The following is a 26,830-nucleotide window of genomic DNA, read 5'->3' as shown; positions in this document are numbered from 1 at the left end:
CCTTTAGTTAATCAGTCTAAATGAGCTGCTGGAGGTCTTGTGAACAGTTTGATTACTTCCACTAATAAAGCCATCAATGCAGTGGCCCGAGGACGGCTGGGTTATCTGACGAATCCACTGCTGACATGACACAGCAGGGCACTACTACAACACGGGATAAAAAAGGACACAAAACAAATTGGAATAAAAAGAGACAGCGGGGTGACTTGAGAGAGGAGAGGTGCAATCCAGGTTCATTTCCCCAGAGGAAAACACAATGAAAGGAAGCAAACAAAGAAAGCAAGGTGACTGGGGTTTCACCTCTTCAAAGGTGAGCTGAAGTACTGCAGACCGACCAAAGAAAAACAGGCGCAAATCAAGAACAATGGCTTCCGAGCTGCAAGCACAGAGCTAATAGGGCTATAAAAATGCGTGTTGATATTAAGGATGACAATTAAAAGGATGGCTAGTAGCTGAGACAGTGAGAGTTAAGTGAGAGAATGAGAAAGAGAGAGGAAGAAAAAGATATCTCTCAATTTGTATGTAAAAACAAACTAAAAACGTGTCTACATCCATTTTCAATGGAGCTGTATGGGCCAGACTTGGGCAGAAATGTTAAGCTCATAAAACCCTTCTAGTCAAAATCTGCTAAGGGGTAAATTCATGGAACAACCGTTTTAACAACATTATTTACAACAAGACCAGCATTTTCATGGGTTTAAATAAAATATTTTTGTTATAAGAGACAATAAAAACAACTTTGTGCATCCAAAACACTCCTGGGGTACTTCATTTTAGACTCACACTCAGGACCTTCGGGTTAAAAATGACCCGGAGGGCGGCATTAAGATACATTTTATTTGAGTAAAATCAATGAAATATATTTTTGTTCAATAATATTTTTTCTTTTCTTTTTTGGTGTTTTGAGATAATTTTATGATTTATAATTAATATTTATGCAATAATTAAGACCCATTTTTTCCCATTGAACATAATAGAACATTTATATATATATAATTAAAAAAAAATTTTTTATTAAAGCTGTATTTCATTTTAGAGTCAAGTCTAGGCCTCATGAAAGCAATTTTTGAAATGAGATCGGAGCCATCTGGTGGACACACTGAGCATTTTTATCACGCAATAGCACATTTTTACCACTAGTGGATTTACAGCTCTCTGTAGAAACCTATGGTAGAAACACTCTAGTGATTTTTTCACATATTGTTTAAATTTTTTCAGGTTGTTGATTTGAATATATAATAACAGATTCTCAAAGACTATTTTTGTCATTTTTTTAAATTAAAAAAATAAATAAATACATTTTTGGTTGGTTTAAATGGTAATTTGAAGTCACCCATTGTTTTAAGAGATTCACCCCTTCACTGTTGTGTGCTTTTTTTCTGCATCCTGGCTGTATTGTAGATTGTATGCACAAAAAAACTCTGTATTTTCACATTTTTGCCAATTTCCCATTAATTTCCTATGGGGGTCATTTTTGACCCGAAGGTCCTGAGTGTGACTATTTTGTTTTAAGACCACTTATAAATCCTGTCCCCAATTTTTTTGGGTGTTCATATACCAAGTACCAAAAAAGTCACCAAGTTTCGGACCATTCCGATGAAGCTACAATTTTTAACATTTTTTTTAAAAACGCTTCGGGACATTTTTGTCCCGAAGTACCCCGGAGGGTTAAAAAAATTTACTTGATTTTCAAAAGTCAATGAATTTGACATTATGACAAGCCAAACATGTCATTCTCTGAGTAATATGCAATTTATTTAAGCCACGAAATAAACTTCCGTAAAATGAGTATAATTAACTACACAAAAAGTATTTAGAACATCTCCAGCACATTTTATAATTACCCAAAAATCAAACAGTTCACCCCTTACTTACGTTATCACGCATGTCAATAAATTAGGCTGGCGGTCGGATGAAATATCAGAACTAAAAACATCTACATAACACACTCCTGATGAGGCAACAATCACTTCACTGAATACATGGTGGCTAAGAAATAAATAACTATTACCTTACGGTCCATCTGGTTTCAAATCCACATCATTTTAATATTACGACATCTATATCTGTCAAAAATGAATGTGCACAAAACACGGTAGTATTTATGAGAAGCAGAGCTAAAAGAGAATGAATGACAATCCAATTGAAAAACCTTGCCAGGTTAGTGAACATCGTTCAAAGCGTTTTGACAAACTACGTTTTGCACAAAATTTATGCACGAACTACGCATTCTGATTCTGACATTCCTGATTTGAATATTTTCAATAACTTTCTATTCTTGACTGATCTTTCTTTTTCATAATGTTGGCAATAGATGTTAAATGAGTGATCCTGAGATGAGTCCCTGTAGCCGTCCAATTTGAATCTGATGTAATATATATTATAAACTTGACAGGTGATTTTTTATTTTTTTATAAAAAGTTTGATTAAGATTAAGGCAAAAAGTTTGATAAAGTGACTACAGTTGTATGAGGATGGTCAAAACAAAGTTGAAAGACTGGATATGCACAGCTAAGGTTAGCACTTTCACTGCTCTCATGTTAACACATAATATTTAGAGTATTGTGGATAAACTAGAAACAATGTGTACTTGAAGAGGCATTTTTAGCAATGTCTTGCCTCATAAAAATAACTACAAAGGAAAATGTTAAAAAAAACTAACTTTACAACAAGGTTCAATTTGTTAACGGTAGTGAATTCATTATGTATAAGGAAACTAACAAGAAACTATTTTTATAGCATTTGTCAACCAATGTTAATATCAATGTAAAGCACAAGTTTTATAAATTAAAATTCTACAATGTTTTATGAATAAACATGATTAACAATGAACAATAGTGTGTTTGTGAATTAACATTAACCTAGATGAATAAATGCTGTGAACATAAGTATAAAGTTTTTAAAAAGCTAGTTGTTCATTGTGACCCATTTATAATTTTTACAAACTGAGAGATGAGATGAAATAATGGAATGTTGGAATGGAATAATCACCAAGACTTTGATTAAATACACTGGATAATTTTCTTTACAACTAAAAGAGATATAATAAACGAGGTTACTGCGTACAAAATGCTAGAATTGGCGGAGAGACTCTAATTACAGATATAATCTATAATTGATGAAGCAGACAGTAAAAGACAAAGACTCAGCTCATAGGCTTAAAACAGAGGTTTGGGTTTTCAAATATGCCTGCTTAATCACCACAAAAGTGAACAGGAAGAGCTGCTGTTTGTTCGTTTGTTCTTACACCGTCGCTAATGGCCAACCAGATGCTGTAATTACAGACTGTGCTTTTAAAGTAGGTATGAGAGAGGATAGGGGAGTTTGGGGATTTGACAGAAAGCAGATACCCAGGCACCTGGGTTGGTCCTTAAGTGAACTTATGCGAGAGCCACAGCCAGGAGTGGAGGAGGAGAGATCACGTTGTATTGTGAGAAAGTCGTGAGGAGTGACAATAAATTAATGTGAGAAGTCTGACAATGTGCATTCAACTATGCATTTAACACATATTGGAGTTAGCATGTGCACGAGAAGTGTTTACATTCATTACGATATCCAACTGACAGCAAAGGTCCCCCTGTCAGAGATGGTGCAAGACCTGTTTCACACGGCCCATATAAGCTGCACGCAAGATGAACTGTGGTGTTTTCTGGGTTTATAGTGAGCATATTAGAATGATTTCTTAAGGATCATGTGACACTGAAGACTGTGTAATGGCTGCAGAAAATGTATCTTTGTCATCACAGGAATAAATGACATTTTAAAATATATTAAAATAGAAAACCGTTATTTTAAATTGTAATAATATTTCACAAAGATTGCCGTTTTTTGATCAAATAAATGCCGCCTCACCCGCCTGGGTGAACTTAAGAGACTCAAACTTTTTAAAAAGTACTGTAAATATACAAAAACATGCCAAATAACCAATTCAATCTGACAAATATGGTATTAAAATTAAATGATTTAGCTCAAATAATTCAATATATGAATATAGTCTAGCTAATCCACTTGCATTCTTAAGCAAATAGACCAGGATATGCCTTTACTAATAAGTAAATTGGCTCTTTTACATTAAAGGAATACCTCCTTTACATAAAAGAACGACATCCTTCTACGAGTGGTCAGTCGTCTGGTCTCCTCCACCTCATTCTGTCTGTAGTCTATATTCAAGAGCCTGTGGATTTTATTCACTTCTTCAAGTATTTTAAGTCACCCAAAACCAAAGGGAAGCGGTAGCCTTGGATGTACATAAAAAAGAGAGAGGGACACAGGATCAAAAAAGATTTAGCCGTGGAAAAAGTGCCCTAGAGGGGGCTGTAAAATGGCATGCTGCTAAAAATGTGCAGACAGCCTTTAAGCGTTGCTGTCGTAGCTGAGATACTGGTGCTCAGAGGCACTTCTCAAAGTCACTGACATGAGTAGCACATACCGTATCCGTCTGCCAAAAAAAAACATGAAGAGATTATTACAGCTGCCACCTTTTAACCTCCTCCAGGTCTTAGTAACACCCCCTAATCATCAAAATATATTCTTTTGATTAAACAAAAAACTTAAATTCAAAAAGATTTTTATATTAACGCAATGAGCATGATTTATTTGGTAGATATTTTGAAATGAGTACACAATACATGCAAATGTCTTTCCCAGTTACTATGGCCCTCAAAAGCCACAACACAGATAATTCCTGTCTTTCACTTTTCATGCTTTTAAAGCAGTCTGCTGGATATGAAAGGGAATGCCGAAATCATGCCAGAGGGTAGAAAAACTAAACACTTCTAAAAACGAGAGCTTTAATTTACTGAGTCTAAGAAAAAACATGAAATATTGGTAGAGCCAAGAGCTGGGAGAAAGAGAGCAGAGTGGAAAAATAAAAACGTTTGTATTATTTATAAGAAAGAATATTTAAAACAAATATCTCAGATTGTATGTTAAGTGTAGTGCCGGTTAAACCTCAACAGGGTGATCAGGATCCCAATGCAAAGTGGAGCGGTCTAGTGAGACCTTGAAGTTTATTTTGTGATAATTGCAGTTATTCTTGTTCATGATTACATGGATATTATAAATAATATAACCAAATAAATAAATAAAAAGAACATGAAATATAGATCTGCACTTCAGATTCTAACTGGGAATCTTTGGAATACTCATATACTACTTTCAACATACTACAATTTGGGACACTCTAATTCTAATTTCAAATACTATTTAGGACAGATAGTATGCGAATTGGGGTGCAGCAATACAAACCGTGCAGAGCGGGTGCGAGGACTGGAATTGGGAACCCCTGCTCTAGAGAGCAGTGTAATGAGAAAAAGATATGCTCTGTTGCAGAAGAAAACTCTGTGTAGTTCAGAAATCCTTCTAATGTATAAAAATAGTCGCTCAGAGAAGAGGGTGGAAATGTAGTATTGTGGAGGAAAAAGAAGAACATTTTGATAAAATTTTTAATAACATGTTGCAATGTTTGTGGGGAAAAGGAAAATAAAATGTATAGATCGAATTCAAGCTCAGTTACACAGAGGTCTGGAACTGCAGGGAAATGTTTCCACTTCTCATTAAAAGCAGCTAAAAAGCCGACCATTTCATTTAAACATGAGAGCGCGCCAAAACCTCAGAGCTGGAACCGCTGGCGGTGCAGCATTTATGTCTTATGGAGAAACTCAAAGGCTGCAGCACAAAAACATTATTGATGATTTATGAAGTTGAGGGACCAGCCAAACGCCTTGATTATTACACAGGGAAATATTAACAAGGACCTCACCAAAGCAAGCAAACATTTAAATCCCACTAAGGTTCCTAGAATGCCACACAAGAACATAAACTTAGTCGATTTCATTAAAATTAACTTAAGAGGAGAAACTTGAGTAGTTGTATGGTTAACAGACTGAAAAATCTAACAAGTAGACCATTGATAAAACCAGAAAAACAACAATTTTATGCTATCATTGATTGGGAACTCACCAGACACAGTTTACTGCAATTTAGTGCCATACTAGACTTGTTTTAAATGGAACTGACATGTAAATCTTGAAATAGGAGAAATAAAAAAGGACAATGGACCCTGAGACAACCATTACCATGTTTTAAAAGACCTTATTAAACAAGAATACATGTTTTTCAAAGAGAAAACCTCAAGAACTGTGATGATGGCTAAAGCGGACGGTTTTAAATACGAGACTGGGTCGCAATTACAAGAATCGGGACTTTCAGAACCTGCCAGCTTTAAGGTCAAACTTCTTACCTGACCTTAAAAATAATTTAAAGCGCCTGAACCATCCAGGATAATACATTATCCTCTAAAAGTCAATCCACAGCGGTCTCTGAGAGTCTCCAGACACAATTCTGCCTTGTAAAAGCTTTATACAGCACAAGTTCGCTCATATATAAAAAGAAAAATACGAAGAGGGAAAATCACGTGAAATGTGGTTACATATAGCTGACTTAGAACAGTCAGACTTTGCTGAGATGAAGAAATCTGAACCAAATGTCATTTGCTTTGAAGAAGATCCCAGAACATCAAGTTTAAATGCTGGCTGAGACCGACGAATTTACAGGGCTGCTGAACTTTGCGAATCACGCCAAACGTCCTCTGAGGATCCTGAATTAGTGAGTAGGAAAAAAGGAACATAAAATTGGATACAATTTTGTGTTTGTAATTCCTTGTGGTATTCTGCCCTTTTTATTGGTATGATTCAACTTTTATTCGCCCATAAGAAGAAAAAAGGCTTTCTGGCATTTGGTAGGACATGGTTTTTAATGAGGCAGCGGGTGTTAGTGAAATATGACTGTCCAAATAAACTACTATCGTGTAGTGTGACGCTCAAAGCAATTGGTTGTGGGATGGTGTCCGCATACAAAAATGTTACAAGAATAAATTGATTTTCAAAGGCTTGGGGGTTCCTCTGTCCTTCCTCTGAACCTCCGGATTTCTATCCTGACCGTGCAAATAAAAATCCTCCAAACAAGAGCAGTTAAGTGTGCATGAATGCAGATGCACTGTAAACTCACGTCATCTTACAATGCTTAGACATGGTTCAGTTTTTCTATAAGTTTGCTCTAATGACATGATAAAACGCACAATTTAAGATATTAAACTACTCAAGCAGAAAAAACTATTCAGTGTGCAAAACTTTTCTCGACGACAGCCTCGATTTTAGAAAATTTACTGTCCATAAAAATGACCGGGGCATGAAACTGTATTTTGCTGTCATTACATTACATAAATAAATATATCAAATCAAGTGAAAGAAAAGTGTAGTTCTCAGAAGATCTCTAGCATTATTTGTTTGCTTATGCCACTTGAGTTAATATTTAGTTGATCATTTTAAGAGTGATTTAAAGGGATAGTTCAGCCAAAAAAGAAAATTGTCATCATTTACTCACCCGTATGTTGTCAAAAACCTATAGAAAACTTTTTTTGTGAATGACAGGAGAGATTTTGAAGAATGTTTAGGTCCAAACAACACTGAGCCACATTTACTTTGATTGCATGGACAAAAAAAGAACATCATGAGAGTGATTAAATCAATGATGACAAAAGTTTAATTTTTGAGTGAACTATGCATTTAGGCATCCAAAAGAATCCAAATACTTCTTGGGGCCACTGTATAACTTGATCTACCCAGTTAATTTGGGGAATGCATGGTGAATTTTATGCACCCAAAGCAAAGCCAAAGCTTTAAGAGTTTGGGAAGCGTTCAGCACATCCGGCAGCTGGAATGATTGCCACCCAGCTGGAAGTACAATTAAGAGTGGAAGACATTCATAATGAATAAACAAAAAAATTGCACGGCTTACAATACAAAAAGTGAGGGAAAAGTGAGGAAATTAGCTAAAGCCGTAGCCAAGCTCTGTCTCTGGAGACGATATTACAGGCAGGGCAAGCAAATAACAACAGATCCTGCTGTGAACACAGCATTGTTGAGTTGATTGCGACAATGGAACATTTCATCTAATTTTCCCACCAAAACACTTTCTTCCTCTGTTGTCTTCAATGTTATAAGCTCCCATTTTCTTTCATTACTTATTAACTATTACTTCCTAACTCTATATTTGAAAGATGTAGGCTGTAGATATAACATCTCTTCTGACACAGTGATGGTACACTCTTGAAAACAAAGCTTATTTTGGGCATAAATAACCTTTAGCATACATGGAAACTTTCCATTGCATAAAAGTTTCTTTATAGTGGAAAAAACTACTGATTATTATTCACAATATTGTTCATACTAAGAAAAAAATGGTTCTTTTAAGAACTGTTCACAAAAAGAATCTTCATATAGTGTACCAGCTATGCTAACTCTACAGGAAACAATTCAAGACAATATTCAATTTTATTTGCAACTATATGTCAAACAGCCCCTACGGCTAAACATACCTGACCATAGACAAAAGGGCTGAATGATACAACGTTTTTGCATCAATATCGCAATGTGCACATCTGCAATAGTCACATCACAGAATGTGATGTCAAATATAGGGATCGTAGTTGCTATGTGATCCATACGGACAAGGCACCAGGTTTGAAACGCACATGATTCTCTAATTAATTGCAAGGTTTAACCATCATAGAGTGAAAGTCTATCATTTGCCTGTGTTTAGGTCCAGTCAGTTTAAACATTCAAGCGATTTTATACCATTCAAGTGCAAGAAAACACGAAAGAGAACTCAATTCAGAAATCGCGTGCTGTTTTCTGTGCACACAGAGCCGTGCAGACAGAACACGAACACCAAATTCCGTTCTATTACCATCTATTTGTGCTTGAACGGACACACACATGCAAAGCTATGTCAAAATCTCGGTTATGGCTTACGTAAACAATTGAGAAAGAAAACGGATGCGTATCATTTTATTGGATCCGTACTTTGGCTCTTAAAATCACTTCTGTAGCTTAAATTTAATTTATACAGTGAAGACTAAGCAGTCTTATTTTACATTTGAGTATCTTTATGTTATTATTAATTTATATTATTAAATTAATTATTAACATATTATTTGATAATTTCTGTACTGTTAGAATTACCTGAAAAACAGACATAAACTAAAGCACTGTTTATTTCATTTGTATTCATCTATGCTAGTAATTTGGAACTCTCCTACAAAATCAACCCTATCATTCTAGAATGATTAATTCTTTCCAAATAGAGCTATCCATCTGGTGAAACTGGTTTCATATCGCAATATATATATCGGAGAAAAACGAAATATCGCAATGTCATGGATATCGTGCAGCCCTAATAGGCAACCAATAAAACTGGTTTGAAGACTGGTTAGAACAAGGGCTGTCAATGTAATGAAAAAAAAAAAAAATTAATTCAGTCCATACGCCTGATTAATTAATCATATTAAATCACGCTTTAATTGCACCAACGGTGGAAAAAAATAAAATAAATCACAATTTAAGTATGGATCAGGGGGTTTGATTAATAGTGCATTTTTTAAATGTGTTACTTAATAATTAATCAAATTAAATTAACACGTTCCATTTAAATCCCTAGCAAGAATGAAAAGTACAACCTCTACCAATGAGAGAATTGACCAAACTAGAAGGTCTACCCTCAAAAACACACTGAGGTATCAAACAGTCCAAATTAGCAGAGATGACTATGACATGGCAGCTGAATAAGGATTTGATTTCATCTGAGCTACCGTAGTCTCTGCTTAGCCTTGGATGAAAGCAGTGCATCACACACAGAACCACACATCAGAGCCTGATCCTCACATTTCTGACCTAAACGCATACCGACAGAGACACACAGCCAAAGCTCGCAGCCGACTGTCTCATTAAGGGAAGAAGGATCTTCAGTCGTGATCACGCACTGTGGAAAATCAGCAGCTACAGACTCAAATCAATGTGTGTAAACTTGTGAGTGACATGAAAACAAATCAACACGTAATATGAATTTGTATAAAACCATCAGAATAAAACACCTTAAACTATGCAAACTACATTCCACAATGTGATTGGCTGTTTTTTGTTACATTCCACCTAATAAACAGAGACAGCATGTAAAAGTTTGCTAATATACAGTATATGCAAGTACGTCTTACATTCCATCCATTTTCCTATTCCATTGTGTCGTGCTTCATCTAGCTGTTTCTAAACAAATAACCTTGTTATGTATGTACGCCCAATGAATTCAAGGTATAGCGAATATTAATTAGATCATGCAGAAGTTGCTTGGCAACCTTCCATGGGAGTCCAGTCAAGTAACTAAATAAATATTCATGAACAACGCCTTTACAATAAAAGGATTCCTTAATTCGCCAGATGATTAGCACATACTTAGAGGTGCAGGAAGCATATTTTAAGAAACACTGTTGATATCTGAAATCAACCCAAACAAACACACACCTCCCTTCATTGCTCCACCACTAAAATGCAAGGGCACGCAATGCAAGAGTGGATATCTCTTTATCATAGCTAAAGTGAAGCAAAATAATGCTTTGCGAAAAATAAAATGAAGATGATGAATGACAAGGAAGAACAAAAAATGAACATACAGTACACAAGAGTATATACAAGCAAGAGTTAATTGTTTGTAACCAGCAGCCCACCAGCTCCAGACAAACAATGACACTCAAAACTGTCCTGTTTTTATGGCTTACATTATAACAACAGCCTATTTTGGTTCTGTGAAACAGCAAAACCATTGTTACTCACATATGAAGCAGAAACAAAGCAACCTCAGCGCCTGTTTTCAGGCTTTCCCGCTTACATTGCTGGAAAGCTTTTCTAATTTGAATGTGGGTCCTAAAGCTCTTGCCTGATCATACCCCTTCTATTTCCAGTGATATTCCTCTGACCTCTTTTGTAATGTCTCTCAGCCATCTCTCTTTATTCGGTCTTTCTTCAAATCTCCCTCTTGCTCACTCTCTCTCCTCCTCCATCACGAGTGTATACGCCCCCTACTGCTGATTGGCTACAAGTGTGTTGTGCTGCTCTGTCCAATCCACTTTCAACAGCGTTTCTTAGAAATCACTAACTGCATTTTTAATGTCTTCTTTTTACCCAGAAATTTAGTCCCCTTGGACAAATATGTAACAAATATTCAGATGAACACATTAACATTAAAGTCTTTAAAAACATTTGACTGTGCTCCTTACATTTATGCATTTGGCAGACTGTTTTATCTAAAGCAACTTAACACTGCATGCAAGGTTTACATTTCATTAGTTCCATGCTTTCCCTGAGAATCAAAACCTCAGTCATGCTCTACTGTTTGAGCTACCGAGCACAAGTGCTTCTGAAACCAAACTGTAAACAAATCCCTATTACTACAACTGAAAACAGACTATTATTGTTTAGGAGATTTATTGGGAATTTAGATCACTTCAATGTTAAACAGCACAAGTGCAATATCAATTTAAAGCAGAGAATGGGAACATTGGCCTTAGATTCACTTACGGTGACCAGGGGTCAACGATCACTTAAAGCATGCATGCGTTTCATTCAAAACCATGAAGAATCCCGCCTCCTTTCTACAATAAATATTATGCCAGTCTATCACTTGCTTTCAAAATTTGTATTAGCCAGTGCCATGCGTGGGAGAATTAAAGAGAGGCCGCTCTGAGCACTTACCGGCAGATGTATCCAAAAAACCCTCTTATTCTAATTCAATTCACTGGAACGTTCTTTATATTCAATAATGCGCAGCTGCAGTTAAGTCTATCTTGCCTCTCGATGCATTAAGAATGACCAGTGAGTTAATTATCAGTAATGACAGGGAAAACAACAAGTAGTCTTGGCATAATGGATTTACAGCATCGCACACACCATTAGAGGCAAAATACACATGACAACAAATAAAAAATAAAAGAAAATATGGCCAAAAAATGAATAATCAAGGACGGAATTACGAGCCCTTATTATGTCTGTCCTTCTTGACTTCTTTTTCAAAGCACCATGACTAATTGACTGGTAAACATATCAAGATGTAATTTTCTGGCCGGCAGCGGTCAAAACTGCCGTCATTTGCTGTTCACAGACTGAGACCAGTCGCAAATAATCTTGGATTTACCTGGACACACAGCTGAAGTGTGTAATTTCTGCGGCAAATGGATTTGCAAAAATAGTTTGGTAATAAACAAAAAAACAAACAAACAAAAAAATAGTCCTGGCCCAAAATAATACCACTGATTGAGTGTATAGTTTAGTTGGTTGTCTCTGCACATGAAACAGTGACAGGAGAGATTATTTTAAGATTGAACATTGAACAGTTTTAATGATAAATTATGAGTGCTTCAATGTTAATCATTTAACTGATTAAGCTTCAACAATTATTAACGGTAAAAAATATTATTAAATTAAATGTTCATACTAAAACGCTTTCTGAAAATGTTATGCAATATTTGGAAAATACTAATAAATTCTTAAGTATTTAGTTAAATTCTGGTTAAAAATGGACAACTAATCATTAAATTTAAAGTGCCACATTGTGCTTTTTCGAACATTACCTTTCATGCAGTGTGTAATATAACTGTTTGTGAAGATAAAATGTCTGCAAAGTTTTACAGATCAAAGCACATGACAAAAACAGTTATTGTCTCCTCAAAAAATAATCAATTCTGAACTGCTGAAACGAGTCATCAGCAATTCCAGTCTTACTTCCTCTTACATACCTTTGTGACAATGTAACAAATTTGCATAATGCCAGCCTATGGTCTACATTGGTCTTTGCGAATGACGTCTACTGCCTTATATCTGCGCCCTCAAACACTGTATAGCTGAGGCCTGGAAGAGTTTGGTTCGTGTTGTCGAGAAGACGCAGTTTTCAATGCTGTGAATCTAGTTTACATGCACTTCAAAAGGCTTAGGACTCGCGCTGGAATTGACACGGAAAAACTGACACCATCGTTCTCCGAAGCTGAAATTTTGTTTCCAACATGCTCTAGACCAATCACAAAAGACAGGGCCGTCTGACCAATCAGAGCAGAGTAGGTTCGCGGTAAGTTGTGGTTTAGAGCGAACAAACCGTTTTCAGACTCTTTGAGAAATAAGGTGATGTTGCAAAGTATTTTTTTTTTATACATTGGAATTGGATGCATGTAAACCTATTGTAGGAGACTCCAAAACAAAATTAGGATCCTTTAAAATAGCATTATAGGGGCAATTGATAATGGACTATGAAAATTCTAGAAAATCAAGTAAAATTAAACCGATTCTGCTAAAAGAATGCTCTTCAACAAATTATTAGCAACCTCTAATATATCTGCACTGAAAAACAACTGCTCAATCTCCTTCCACAGTATACCAGTGTTAAACTAGAGCAAGGATCAAAGAAAACTGTTTCTGTATTGACTGCATGAAAACCTCTATTGTTTACTAATTGCCCTTATATTGCACCCTTTACACTGTCCTGAACTGCCTTATTGAATTACCATTAAACTGAATTGCATTATAGTATTGTATCGCACTGTTTCTACATTACTAAAGAGGACCATAAGGCGGTAATCTGCCTACAGCACTGACTTATAATTCATCTGCATTAAGCTGAGGTTTTTCTTGAAAAAATATATTTTGGGCTTTGCATGATCTATATTACAATTGTTTTATCCTACCGGTACACAAGAAACCATCACTCACAGAAGTTACCGTCTTGAACGGTTGATAAAACACTACATTTCTCTAAAAATCCATGTACTGCATTTTTGCATACTGATGTTTTTTAATATTTCTACTGAAGTAAGTCAGCAAATGTCAAATCAAGTCTCTCTCCCTGAAAATGTGCGCAATTAATGAACAGAAATATACGGGGGTGAATAAGCAATGCAGAATCCACAGAAGTGGCCTTGGAGAAGAGCCACCAAGTATTAAAAACCTTGAAGGTTATGAAACATGATTATTTAAGTTGGTAAACATCAATTTCAGAAACCAAATGAGTAGTTAATGAGACGCTAAATATGTCATATTGTGCTATTAGCATTGCATATACATGCAAAAGACATCAAAAGTATCAAAAAGACAAGGCTCTGTTCACACTGAGAGGTCGTTCACACAGGACGAGGAGCTGTTCTTGTAATAAGTGTACCTGCATCTGCTACACAAATACTTTTAAATGTAATTAGAAATGAATTTAAAAGAGATAAAAACTAGCGTGCGAGAAAAGAAAAGGAAAGAGAAATTAAACTACCTCCTGCACACTCAGGCCTTCTTTCTGCATGAAGTAGTGCTTTTTAAACTCGTAATAGGAGTTGTACTGGTGCCAGGACTGCAGGAAGTCAAACCTTTAGGGTGAAGAAGACACACGCAGAGAGAGTGGTTTATAGTCATTACATATTACAGTAATTTAATAGGAGCAGTGAGACCGTTGTATCTGTAGGGATGACTGTAACAAGCAGGAGCATAAATGCTTACCGTGGGTCATTCTTGGCACGCACGCTGGTCTCAAATTTCACCCCGTTTCTGGCCACATATGCTGCTAGTTTGTCAATGACAGGTTGGATGTCAGGAGGCGGAGGGATGATGGCTGCAACAGGGGCGGCAGCGGCCACCACCGTCGGGGCGACAGTGGTTTGAGGGGGCCGAGAACTGATGAATGAAAAGAAAAATAAAGACCCCATATAGGATTTTTGAAATACTTCAATCTCTAGAGAAAGCAAAAACAGAGATGCTTACCTGGAAGTTGGAGGGGCGGCAGGAGCAGAATGGGAGAGCGGAGCAGACGCAGGAGCTGACACCGTGACTGGACCTGCAGCAGGGGCTGATGGGATTACAGCTACAGGATCCAACAAAGGTGTGGTGCCAGGGGGAGGAGGAGGACAAGATGCAGGAGGAGCTGACATCATGGCAGGGGGCAGCGAGGTGTAATAGGCGCTGGCGTCAATCCCAGGTGGCGGTGGTGCAAGGCAATATGTACCATCAGGCAACATACAGTAGCCATAGTACATGGCTGTCACATTAGCTGTGTGAAATGCAGAAACACACACACACACACACACACACAACACCACACAGCATTCTTAAATACGATGCACGTAAAATAAGTGTCCCTAAACCTTTGAATGGTAACACACAGTAGTTCCACAATTGTTATAAATCATTATTATATCTCTGCCTCATTTTCTCTGCCCCATTTGCAATGTAAAGACGGAGCTTCATTTTGGTGATATATGCCGAGCCCTGCATTAAACATTAGTCATTAATAGTATTTCTGCTTTGGTTATACGACAAGGAAAGTACACGGAGGGAACTGCTGATGCAAATTAAGTATTAAAATAATCTACGTTTAGATCACTGTCCGCATAATTAAATTTCCTTTTCAAGTAGAAGATTAAAAGCGAGCGGAAGAGAAAAATCGCATTCGTTTGTTCTGCTCTACCACAAATAATTAGGATCAGACTGTCCTCATGTTGAGATGGCAAGCATGCAAAGACAGACACAATTCTTGAAAAACACTTAATAAAGCCTAATTACAGTCAAGCGCTGCTCCTTTCCTTCAGTCAACTGTTACTGTGGCAAAAAAGAACCATTAAACAAAGCAGTTTAATAAGAACGCAATGCAAACAGAGCCGCGAGTTCAAGCTCTGTTAACACAACACAACCAACTCTGTGCCATTAGGCAAATACAGAAAATATCTGCTATGTGCACATTTTTTAGAGGCTTAAAGCTTTAGTTCACCAAAGAATAAAAATCTGTCATTATTTACTTACTCTCATACAGGTTTAGAAAAACATGAGTGTAAGTAAATTAAAAAAAATACATTTTTGAGTGAACTATGCCTTTAAGTGTGCACAGAGGTGTTTAGACTTCATAAAGGTAAAGACATGAACCTGCAGCACTCTGACAATGATGAAACAGCATATATAAGCCATCTCCTGAGTACTCTTGAAGTCAGGGCTGTTCAGGACCTGGAAGAGACCAAGAGTCCTGCTCATTTGGGCAAGTTTAAAGAGAAGGGGAGAGGCGCTGGGAATCTGGACACAACTACATTTACTTCATGACTGACTGTGAATGTTTGAACGTGCATGGGAGTGTGGGGAGAAAGGAGCAAGAGAAACGGAGCACAAGAGTCAAACAGAAAATAGCAGAAAGACCAAGGGAAAGAAAAAAGAAAGAGCAGCAAACGAGATTCTTGGAGAAGAGAAGAGAAGAGAACGAAGGAGAGAGCGAGAGATGTGTGTGGCAAGTGCATCTCCAACATTTTATTTGAGATGTGACTCATAAAATTTAATGAAACAACTTTAAGATCAACATTACAAAGCAATACTATAAAACATATTTCATCTCCATTTATATGCTACTAGACTGTAGTAAGTGGGATGATGCAGTCAGCCAGTCATTATTGCAAAATATACCCCTTGAGCAGCACACAGTACGGTAAGAAAAAAAACCTATATATATCGTACAGTATATGTCATCGCTGTCGGGCGGAAACATGGTATATCCATATTTCATCATTTTTATTATTATAAATCTTTATATTGGTTACCCTTTACGTAACTAAACTTGTGACTAAATCTTGTATCTCCAATGGATCCTCAAACTGTCAGTAAAACAGTTTAACGTGTTCACGAGAGCACCACGACGCATACATGTTGTTGACGAGAGCAGATGTTGTTGGAGATAAAACATTTGTAAATAAAGTGGTAAATTATGTTTTTGTTTTTAAACACTTCTGTTGCTTCATAAAATTGAGTTTAAACCACTGGAGTCACATGGATTACGGTACTTTAATGATGTCTGTACTACCTTTCTGGGGCTTGAAAGTGGTGGTTGCGTAGGCTGTCAATGGAGGGATAGAAAATCTCAGATTTCATCAAAAAGATCTTTATTTGTTTTCCGAAGTTGAACAAAAGTCTAACGGGGTTGTAAAGATATGAGGGTGAGTAAATGACAGAATTATTTTTTGTTTGGGGTGAACTAACCATTTAATTAGCCTGTGCGTAGCACTTCATCTTTAATAACATGAGATTTTGCCAAAATGACAAAAAAAAAAAAACTGAGTGCCCTACAGTGAACTTCATTACCCGTAAGTTAATGAAAACGTAACACAATGCATTTACTACCTCAGATGCGGCCGTTCTATTGATGGACAAAACACGTAGGTCCTACATTCTCTGAAATTCGCTGGTCAAAATCCTCGTAACTTAATTTGAGCTTGCAAAAATTAATTAAATAAATGTATATTTTACTATAACATTTCCATAAATACACTAACATAAATAAACATTTAAATTATTCAAATAAAAATCATTTGTATTGCAATTTGTGTTTGGAACTGGAAGTCACGCGTTGATCGAATATCGGTATTTAAATCAAATAATCATACACAGATGATCATATAATCATTTATATAATCATTTTAACAGGTCTATTTCCATCAGAGTACATCACAACCATATAACTGAATGACATCACTGCCCCATTAAACCACAGCAGAATTCACACATCTCATAACTAATAGGTCCTTCCTCCATCTCAAACTTCATTTTCAATGATGGGATCTAATCGTTTATGACGTCTCCCTGTGGAGATAAAGAGGTAGAGAGCTGTGAAAGATCCAGAGTCGGGCATCTGCTGCTGGATTTGACTCGAGCGCTATTTGAGAAAGATTAGCCAGAAGAATCAACACATAATCTTCAATGCCTGAGGGAACACGTCTCAAACGCAAACAAAATTATGCTTACTCTGGCAAATAAGTCTGAGTGAGTTCTCTTCAATGAATTCTTTTCTGAATCTCACAAGTCACCTCAGAGAGGCTGTAACCCAGAATAATCCTAAGACTTAAACTGAGCATGTAGTGTAATACAGAGGTTAACGGACACGTCCAAACGGGATGAGATGGGATTTGCAAAGAATAAACCGATTCTGACACTTGATTTTAACAAGTCAATTAAAAAAACATCAACCGTTTTTAACATTTATAATAGTAAGAAATGTTTCTTGAGCACCAAATCAGCATTATTAGAAAGATGTCTGAAGGATCATGTGACACTGAAGACTGGAGAAATGATGCTGAAAATTCAGCTTTGCCATCACAGGAATAAATTTACATTTGCATTACATTTAAAATATATTCATCTAGGAAACAACGTTACTGTTTTTACTGTATTTTTAATTAAATAAATAAGACAATAAGAGACATCTTTCAAAAAAAAAATCTTACAGGCTTCAAAAATTTTGAACAGTTCAGTATTACAGTGAGTGAGTTCATTCAAAAACCATTTCAACTGATTCAATGAGAAAGTAATCCGTTTTAGACCAGTGAGTTCATCTGTGACTCATTAGTGAGTGGTTTAATTCATTTCAAAGAACTGACTCAGAAGAGTCATTCGACTGTACGATGACAACCCAGATAAAACTATTCCTTTGCTGTACAGGAAATAATGTCAGAGTCGTTTAGTATGGTGTTCTATACCAATACTATATTAACCTAATTATGCAGATCCTCCTGACAAGTTCTAACCACCGACACAATGACAATGGTTAACACAGTAAAACCACAAAGAAAAGTACTGTGAACACTAAAGAGACTCATTTTACAACACATCATGACTCATTATATAAAAACAGACATTGTAATCTGCTGGGATTGCAGTTTTGGCAGATGCTTAGTCCAGTAACTGAGCAGTTCAAAGGTCACACCTCCCTACTGTCAACATACTTAATAAACTGCATTAATCATGCGAGCTGAATGGATGTGGAACAACAAGGTCTACTGAACCCTAGCGAAATGAGTGTAATTGTTCTAGCGGTGTGAAGCGGACAGAATAGCCTGCTCTTTTCGGCAGAAGAGCGATGTCTTACTGGAGTAATGGGGAGGGCAAAGCTGGCACGGCGTGTGGTGTGGCGCCAGGGTGACTCACAGGCAATGAGCAGAGCATTCTGGGACAAACGAGCAGAACGGCGTGCGTAACGTAATAAATCTGAAGTCTGCCTAAGCTATGGCCACTGGCCGTAAATAAGGATTCCCAAGAAGGCTTGAGGTCAACCAGCCGTGCACGTCTCTCAATCCCACTGAGAGTGCACTTCCATGAGTCTCATGACATCCCACCACCAGTTAACCAAAGGAATCTGATTTTATAAAAAGTTTTCTCCTTTTGTCGTACCACATGGTTGGAACTTGACAGCAACCAGTTTAAAATATCAAACAGGGGAACTAATTCCAACTTGATTTGAGAAGAAAGGGAACAATGTTAAAACAAACTTCAAATTTAGTGCCAAACATCCCTCAAAGACAAATACACAGCAAACCCCAGATACAGGCCAAAGCCTTGGAAAAATAACCCTCACATTTGCACAAAGATTATAGGATGACTGTGGTTAAGCCCATAGAACCTCTTTGTAATGCTGTTAATCCTAGAAAATACACATTTGCAGTCAAAGTAGCTTTTCTTTTGAGAAACTGGCCCACTGAAGCGCCTTCGGGCACTGTAATCCTGTGGCACTTCCCTCAAGAAACCAGTGGTGCTCTTTCAGTCAAGCTAATTGAGACAAATCAGCAGTCCCAGCTTGAGTGTTTCACCAACTGAGCGCTAAATTCTCTATTTCCAATAAAAAGCGAATTGCTCGTTCCCCACAGTACCTTAAAACCTTGAGAGTTAAAGCAAGAGAACCAGCTAACAGCGAATGGAAGATTAAACGCCATGGGACTCTGGAGGACAAAAACTTTCTGTTATTCTCTTTGGTCAAAATAAATCTGCTGGTGCTTGTTGTCCTACTACCTTTACTCAGTTCAACATTGGGAACTGCCCAGCCAAATTACGAAGACAAGCAGCAGCTTTATTTTACCAAATAGCATTACACAAGTAATTGTAAGCATAATTATGCCTGATTCAGTGTTGCTACTGTTAAAGGAATAGTTCACCCAAAAATGAATATTCTGTCATCATTTACTCACTCTCAAGTTGTTCCAAACCTGTGTGAAATCCTTTCTTCTGCTGAACACAAAAGAAGAGATTTTGAAGAATAAGGGTAACTAAACAGTTGGTGGGCCCCATTGACATCCATAGTATGGAAACAAAAAACTATGGAAGTCAATGGGGTACATCAACTGTTTGGCTACTAACATTCTTCCAAATATCATCTTTTGTGTTCAGCAGAAGAGGGAAACTCATACAGGTTTGGAACAATTTGAGGGTGAGTAAATGATGGCAGAATTATCCCTTTAACTAAAACTTCATTAATTGAAATAGAACTGACACATACATACATACATATATACATATAAAATAAAAATAATCAAAAAGAAATAGAAATAATTTAAATATAAGAAAATATTAAATTACAAATAATTAAATCAATAATAATAATTAATAATCACACTATAACAAAATGACTAAAACTAAAAATGAAAGTCTAAAAATAAAAGAGAATTCAAAATAGTAATAAACAGTACAATACTATGTAGTAGTACTACAATAATACTATAAAAATAAAATACTATGAATAATGCTTAAATAACACTTATTATTAGAACTTACATTAACATACTTATTTAGTGAGGGGCACAATCAAAACAGGCTGAGAACGATGTTGCTAAATGAATTCATTGCTGTTTTATCAGTAAATCAAACTTCAACTTCACATCTGTCCTCTTGGCAACAGCAAAAACAAAACAGCTATTTGTTTTTTAATAGATTTAAATCACAAAAGCAGATGCAAAAAAATTTTTCCTTACCCATTATAATGAGCAATTCTATCCACATTGCACAAATCTCTTATTTGTGTCAGTGCCCTGTTGATTATTATAATAGCATGTCATAGTTTTGACGTTGCTCGATTGCCGCATACCGGGTACTACACTGCAAGCAAGTGCTGCAATATCAAGCAAATTCAATATTATTCCAAATTGCCACTGATTACTTTTTGGTTTGCTTCTAAAGTTGCGTTGTTTGAGCATCAGGTGCACTCATTTTGGCAGCAAGAACAGAAAGCACGCATCTGTGGATCAGACTGCTTAAAAACTCACTCATTAGAAGCAGATGTTATTACTGACAGACTTCTAGACTAATTTGAGTACCTTTGTTTCGCCATTGAAATAACACGCACAACGGACATGTCTATGATCCAATATGGTGCTCAACAGCTGCAAAAATCTGAGGATGTAGTGAGAATCAATTCAAGTGGTTGAAAGAAAAACTGCCTTTAAAGTTGTTGAATTAGAACTGACTGAAGATAAGGAGGGCAGTCTGCCTGTTTTAGTACTTAATTTAATGAACTTTGCTCGCATTGGAAGGTCAGCTTCATTGCCAAGTTCACTCAAGGATGCCCTGAAAATCGATCATCCTAAAAATAATTCAAGATGTTAATGATTTGCCACAGTCTTTAAAGAGCTGGCATTGTAGTCCACTTCCATTAAAGACTCATCTCAAGAGGAAATACGTCTTTTTCATCAGAATGAGTCATGCCAAGTACTACCGACCACATCCAAAAAAGACAAACAGAACTCTATCATGCTGCAGGTTCAGTTTGTCTCAAGCTTTATGGTGCATTGTAAGTCTAAGCACACTGTAAATGTCAAGCCCATTTATGTTCACCATGTGTTAAAACACAACCAAAATGACTAACAGTATATGAGGCAGATACATATTTTAATATAGCACTTTAGTAAAATGATGACATCGGAATAAAAATATTCATGATTCTAAAGCTGAAAATACAGAATTATTTTAGACAAATATGCTTGCACTCTGTCACTGACTAGATATATTTAAAATAATGTCGGACACTTTTTACTGGTAACAAGAAATTTTGGCATTATCAGGACCCACAAATATTCCCTCATTGCATTATTGTACATTATATAACATTATAGCACTGATATTAAAACTTTTTTCTCACACAGTAATTTTCATTTTGGGTGAATTATACTCAATACAGATTGTCACCATCCACGACACATATTGTTGCATTTTTGTATTGCGATATATTGTGACACGATATATTGTTATACCCCTAGTTATTATTATTATTATTAACAACAATAATAATAAATGCATATCATGATTTTGTATTCATTTTCATTAATTGTGAAGCCCAAAGCTCTTGTAACTTCTAAAAAGTTATTCCTTGTTTAACCATATAGATGTTGATGTGGCATCATACTCACGGTCGGAGCTGTATTCCATCTGTGTGGCTACTGCCGGCGGCTGATGCTCTTCCTCTGCTTTGGTCGCTATCGCCACAGCACCATTATTCTCCTGTTTGGCTTTTCGAACAAGCGCTGCCAACGGGTGATCTGGATCAATGACCTGCAGAGGCTATGACACATAAAAACATGGTCAATGGGCTGTGCACTACTTTCCTCACTATGTATAAATATATCCCACCCAGAAAATGTGTGTAAAGCTGTTTAAACAAAACAGAAAAGATTTATTTGCGATTTTGCATGTAACCATACAATTGAGTTAAGTCAACAAATCAGGTTATAAAACTAGCCAGTATTCTGTGTTTCCCCTTGGAAGCAATTCCCTGGAGCACATTGTTTTGTAGTTATTTCAGGTGGCTGTATGGCAGATCCTTTCAAACGTCTTGCAGAGTTTGGCTGCATTTAATTATTTTCCTTGTCCATGTGAGACACCGCTCCAGTTGTGTATAAGGTAGCCAGTCTAACAATGTAAGAAAAAGATGTCTAACATACTGGGACGTCCATATTAACCAAAGATTTCAAGTCTGCACTCGTCTCTCCTCAGTACTTCCTGCCACTGGATGTCACTCCATGCTTTATAGACTTTTGAACGCTGTCATCACTTCTGCTTGTTGCAGTCCTGCATGAATGGATCCTTTCCCTACCCGGCGAGACCACTTCTTTTTAGACAAAGTGCTGAACACGCACTTTACTGGAATCCCTTCTGTCCTCTAAGGAGGTGACCTTTTAAGTACTGTTCAACAGATGCAGACAGCTTCTAGTCTACACATGTCTGCACCGTACTATGACAAAAAATCTTAAAAATCCAGTTTCCTTGACTGTTGCTAACTGAATAACAAACATATATTTTAAGAAACAACAGGAGGGTGAGTAAACAATGACAGCATTTTCATTTTTGCCTGAACCATTCCTTCAACACATGCTTATTCAGCAGAATCTGCAGTACTACTTTTCACCACTAGAGATGCTATCTTACAAGTGTGAGCTCTTGCATACTCATCACATGAGCAGAAATGATTCCTCAAAGACTCATATTTCAAGCTTCCAATAAATGAGCTCTCTGGGTAAAAGGTTCTATCCTGTGTGTACGAAATTGCCTCCATTTTTAATATTTCAAAACATACAGACTAAAAAATGTAAGAGAAAGGACAAAATTATAATAATATATATAAGGTAAAGCTAAGGAAAAGCTTATGTTTTCATGCCTTACAAAAACTAAACATCTGGTTTGCTGTGATGGATTGAACAGTCCTAGTGCAAACTCTGATGATTTAAATACGTTAAGGAAGTCATTTAGCTGGCTTACATAAATGAGGTCTTGTGGAAATTGTGAGAATGATTTGTGATAGACTTGGACGTATAATTTAAAATGAGGTGAAAATTATAAACAAACCACCATATGCCATCATTTTTCATAATAAACCTAATAAATGTAGATGTTAGAACTTTTAATGTGAATTACATTATATAACATTATGACAACTTCTATATAACTGTAATTTCATTACATAAATTTAAATAAATGTAATTACATTGCATAAATGTAATTATAGTAAGCAATATTTAGCAATGTGTGCAATTTATTATCGATTATTTTCAAATGCCCTGCAAACTTAATAATGCTGCTTTCGTGATTAGCCTTTTACTAAAACAGAAAAGTTTTTCCGTTGCATTTTTCGCGTACAGATGACAACGTTGTCAAAACGATCCCCGTTCACGCGGAATCCGCAAAAACAACTAAAAAAACGCTCTATTATGCTGTCAGGCCAGTAGTTAACAATGCCACTTTGTAAAGAAACACTATTAAAGACTAAACATGTAATATGCATGCGCATGGCGTCACCGTTTTCACAAATTCGCAATTTTGTAGTTAAAGGAGAACTCCGGCGCAAAATGAACCTTTGGTTCATCAAACCACGAACGCCATTCATACAGTTCAGAAGTTCACTGAACTTCATACAGTTCAGCTCACTTATCACGTCGTTCGTGGTTTGATTAGTCGAGACTGTTTTCCAAAGATGGCGCCTGTCTGTATACACGAAGTGGACTGTCTTTATCTTCTTATTAAACGGTCTGTACACTTACAATGTTCTCAATGCTTCATTTTGCATGTAGGGAGGGACCCTCATTATGTTACTGTGTTCGTGTGGGGCTATTTTGAGCCTTGTTAGTGGTATTAACTAGCGATTTCTTTTTACTTATTAAATGCCCCCATTACTAGCGTTATATGCTAAACAGTTTTTAGAGATAAAACTCTTTACATTCGATTATCATGAAAACAAATCTCAGATAACGGTTGACTAGGTACCAATGTTTTATTAGACCAAAGGTTCATTTTGCGCCGGAGTTCTCCTTTAACACAGAGACAATACCGGCACCGTTTTCAAAGACTTGCACTTTAAATCCAATATTCAAAAGTTTTCGTTTTCCGGCCCCCAAAATGCCGCTGTCGTGTAAATGAATGGCCAAAACGCATACGTTTTCAGTTTTTAGTTGAATAAGGTGTCAGTGTAGTGTCGTTTTTTTGTTGAAAAAACTGCCCCCAAGAATGCATGACTAGTTACCTGAGCTGCTATTAAGTTATCAATCCACCATAACATGTGGGTGGCATTAATCCCATATTCTGGAAGAACCAGAACACACAGGTTGACTAAGCCACAGAAAAACATGACACACCGAGGGATCTCAAGCATAAGACCTGAGATGAATGTTCAACAGTCACTCTTCCTTTAGCAGCAGAAAACTTAGTTTTATAATTTCTGACAAGTCTGGCAGTATTTGACAGTAATAACCATGAGTGAGCTCCTTTAAATAAATTAGACAAGTATTGCAAAAGTTAAAGTTCATGATTGAAAAGCCAACTTATACCATCAAGCCAAGAGCTGAAGACTTCTATTAGGAAACCAAATCAGACAACAGTTTATTTTACAAGCTTTTATCTCCAATGTCTCTCTGTGCCACTCTCTAAAAATGACGGAGCATCTCAGATTAAACATACAGAATATTAGATGAAGAACTCAAAGCTATAACCATCTGATGAGATATCCTTATTTGAACAAATATATAAAAAGGGAACACTTTGATGTCAGATCCTTTCATATCAGGCCCAGTTCTGCCAAAAAATACAACAACTTAAGAGCAATCTGACACTAATTTTGAAATGTATGGCTTTCAACACTTATCAATTCAATTAGAAAATAATGGTAACCACCTATTTAACTGGGTTAACTGATTGCAAATAAATGCGTTTAAGCACAGTGTGCATAGCAAAGGGCTAAATTGCATGTCATTGCTGTTCTAGTTATGAACACGCATTTTACAATATTTGATACAAGGTGCAAGGTACATAATAAGTCTGAAAATGTCAAAAGCATGTATTCATATTTCTAAGCAGCATGGGGTATGTTTGAAGTCATACCTTGATTATTTCCTCCAGACGAGAACACTTCTTGGATGCAAACAAACTCGGGTGCAGGTAGTTTCCATCCCCATCATCATCATCAGAATCATCTGACTTTGATTCTGTTTTAAAAAAGGACCAATTGTTTGGGTTGTTAACTGACTTCAGAAATGTCACATTTTTTCATATCTGGTCATTATTTTAAAAACAATTGACTCTTATTAATTTTTTGTAATACATACAAAATGAGAGAAATGCACCCAGAGAAATGAAATTAATTAATTTAAGTCAATATCAAACTGAATTCGCAACCCATTTCATTTGTATAATGGTGGTGATATATACCATTCAAAAGTTTGGGGTTGGTTAGGTTTTTTTGGTTTGTTTATAATGATACGCACCAATGAATTGTGGGGAAAAAAGGACAATGTGTATAAATATAAGGGGTCAGAATGTCTAGTTGACTTCAACAAATGCTTAAAAACTAAGGACAACCTAATAAACTGTAACACATGAAAAACTTACCCTGTTGCTGGTCCTGCTTGCCCTCTGAGGCCGGTGTGTATCTCCCCTCCTTCATAGCTCGTAAAATGTGTTTGTAGTAAGGGTTCAGGTAGTGGTCGAACCGCAGGAAATCAAACTGGGAGTTCCCAGACTGCTTTGCCTTCAGCACAATTTCAAATTGGGCCCCCTGCTTGCATACGAAGTTGGCGGTGCGCTCAATAATAGCATGCGTCTTGGTGGTCGCAGGCTGAAATAAATGGCAAAAAAATGGGGTAAACAAGACTGAAATTATGAAAAAGCTTATAAGAGAATATATGCCATTATAAAAAATGTTTTATATAAATAAAGATTCATTAGAAAATTTGTATAGGGAAAAACTGGTAAAGAACATTTATCATCAATGACTTCAGGCGCACGATTTTCTGGATACTGCAGTTCAACACACAAACAACTGATGTGTGAGTGTGGGCCGGCGCTTCATGAATCTAACCAGGGACGTCATTAATTCATTTCCAGCTACGCACACAGATTTAAAATAGTCACAAATCTTTCAAGCTGCAGACAAAATCATATTCATGTGCTGAACTGATTTATGGCAATGCCATATTTTAAATGACAAATGGTTCCAATAGTGTCACAGTTGTGAAAATGACACACATCCCTCATTAGAGGGAAGTATGAATATTGCATGAGAACTTTTCAAAGGGCTGTACTTTGGCTCCAATGTCCAGGTAAACAGAGAATCTATTGCTTTCAAAGCCCCAGAGACCATGAGAGTCAAATAATGACTTGCTAATTTGAAGATAAACAACCCAACGTTTGTCTTCAAAATC

The 26,830-nt window shown here is 36.5% G+C and overlaps 1 protein-coding gene across 2 annotated transcripts in view; it reads right to left on the bottom strand.

Moving 5' to 3' along the window:
• The window catches only part of sfswap (splicing factor SWAP), a 94,072-nt gene that overhangs the window by 45,172 nt on the left and 22,070 nt on the right, over positions 1-26,830 (bottom strand). Inside the window, exons 5-10 of one of the 2 annotated variants that reach the window (XM_056235627.1) lie at positions 26,019-26,244; positions 25,512-25,615; positions 22,055-22,205; positions 14,619-14,904; positions 14,358-14,531; positions 14,134-14,227 (exon numbers count right to left, since the gene is read on the bottom strand). In XM_056235627.1, the coding sequence (XP_056091602.1) occupies positions 14,134-14,227; positions 14,358-14,531; positions 14,619-14,904; positions 22,055-22,205; positions 25,512-25,615; positions 26,019-26,244 (1,035 nt within the window). The remainder of the gene's footprint in view (positions 1-14,133; positions 14,228-14,357; positions 14,532-14,618; positions 14,905-22,054; positions 22,206-25,511; positions 25,616-26,018; positions 26,245-26,830) is intronic. The other variant, XM_056235628.1, reaches the window with a different exon arrangement.

Source organism: Rhinichthys klamathensis, unplaced genomic scaffold (genome assembly GCF_029890125.1).
Source record: "Rhinichthys klamathensis goyatoka isolate OS25496 unplaced genomic scaffold, OSU_Roscu_1.1 h1tg000424l_1, whole genome shotgun sequence".
Taxonomy (NCBI): domain Eukaryota; kingdom Metazoa; phylum Chordata; class Actinopteri; order Cypriniformes; family Leuciscidae; genus Rhinichthys; species Rhinichthys klamathensis.
The sequence above is the reverse complement of the archived record's forward strand: the minus strand, read 5'-3'. Positions and strand labels throughout refer to the sequence as shown.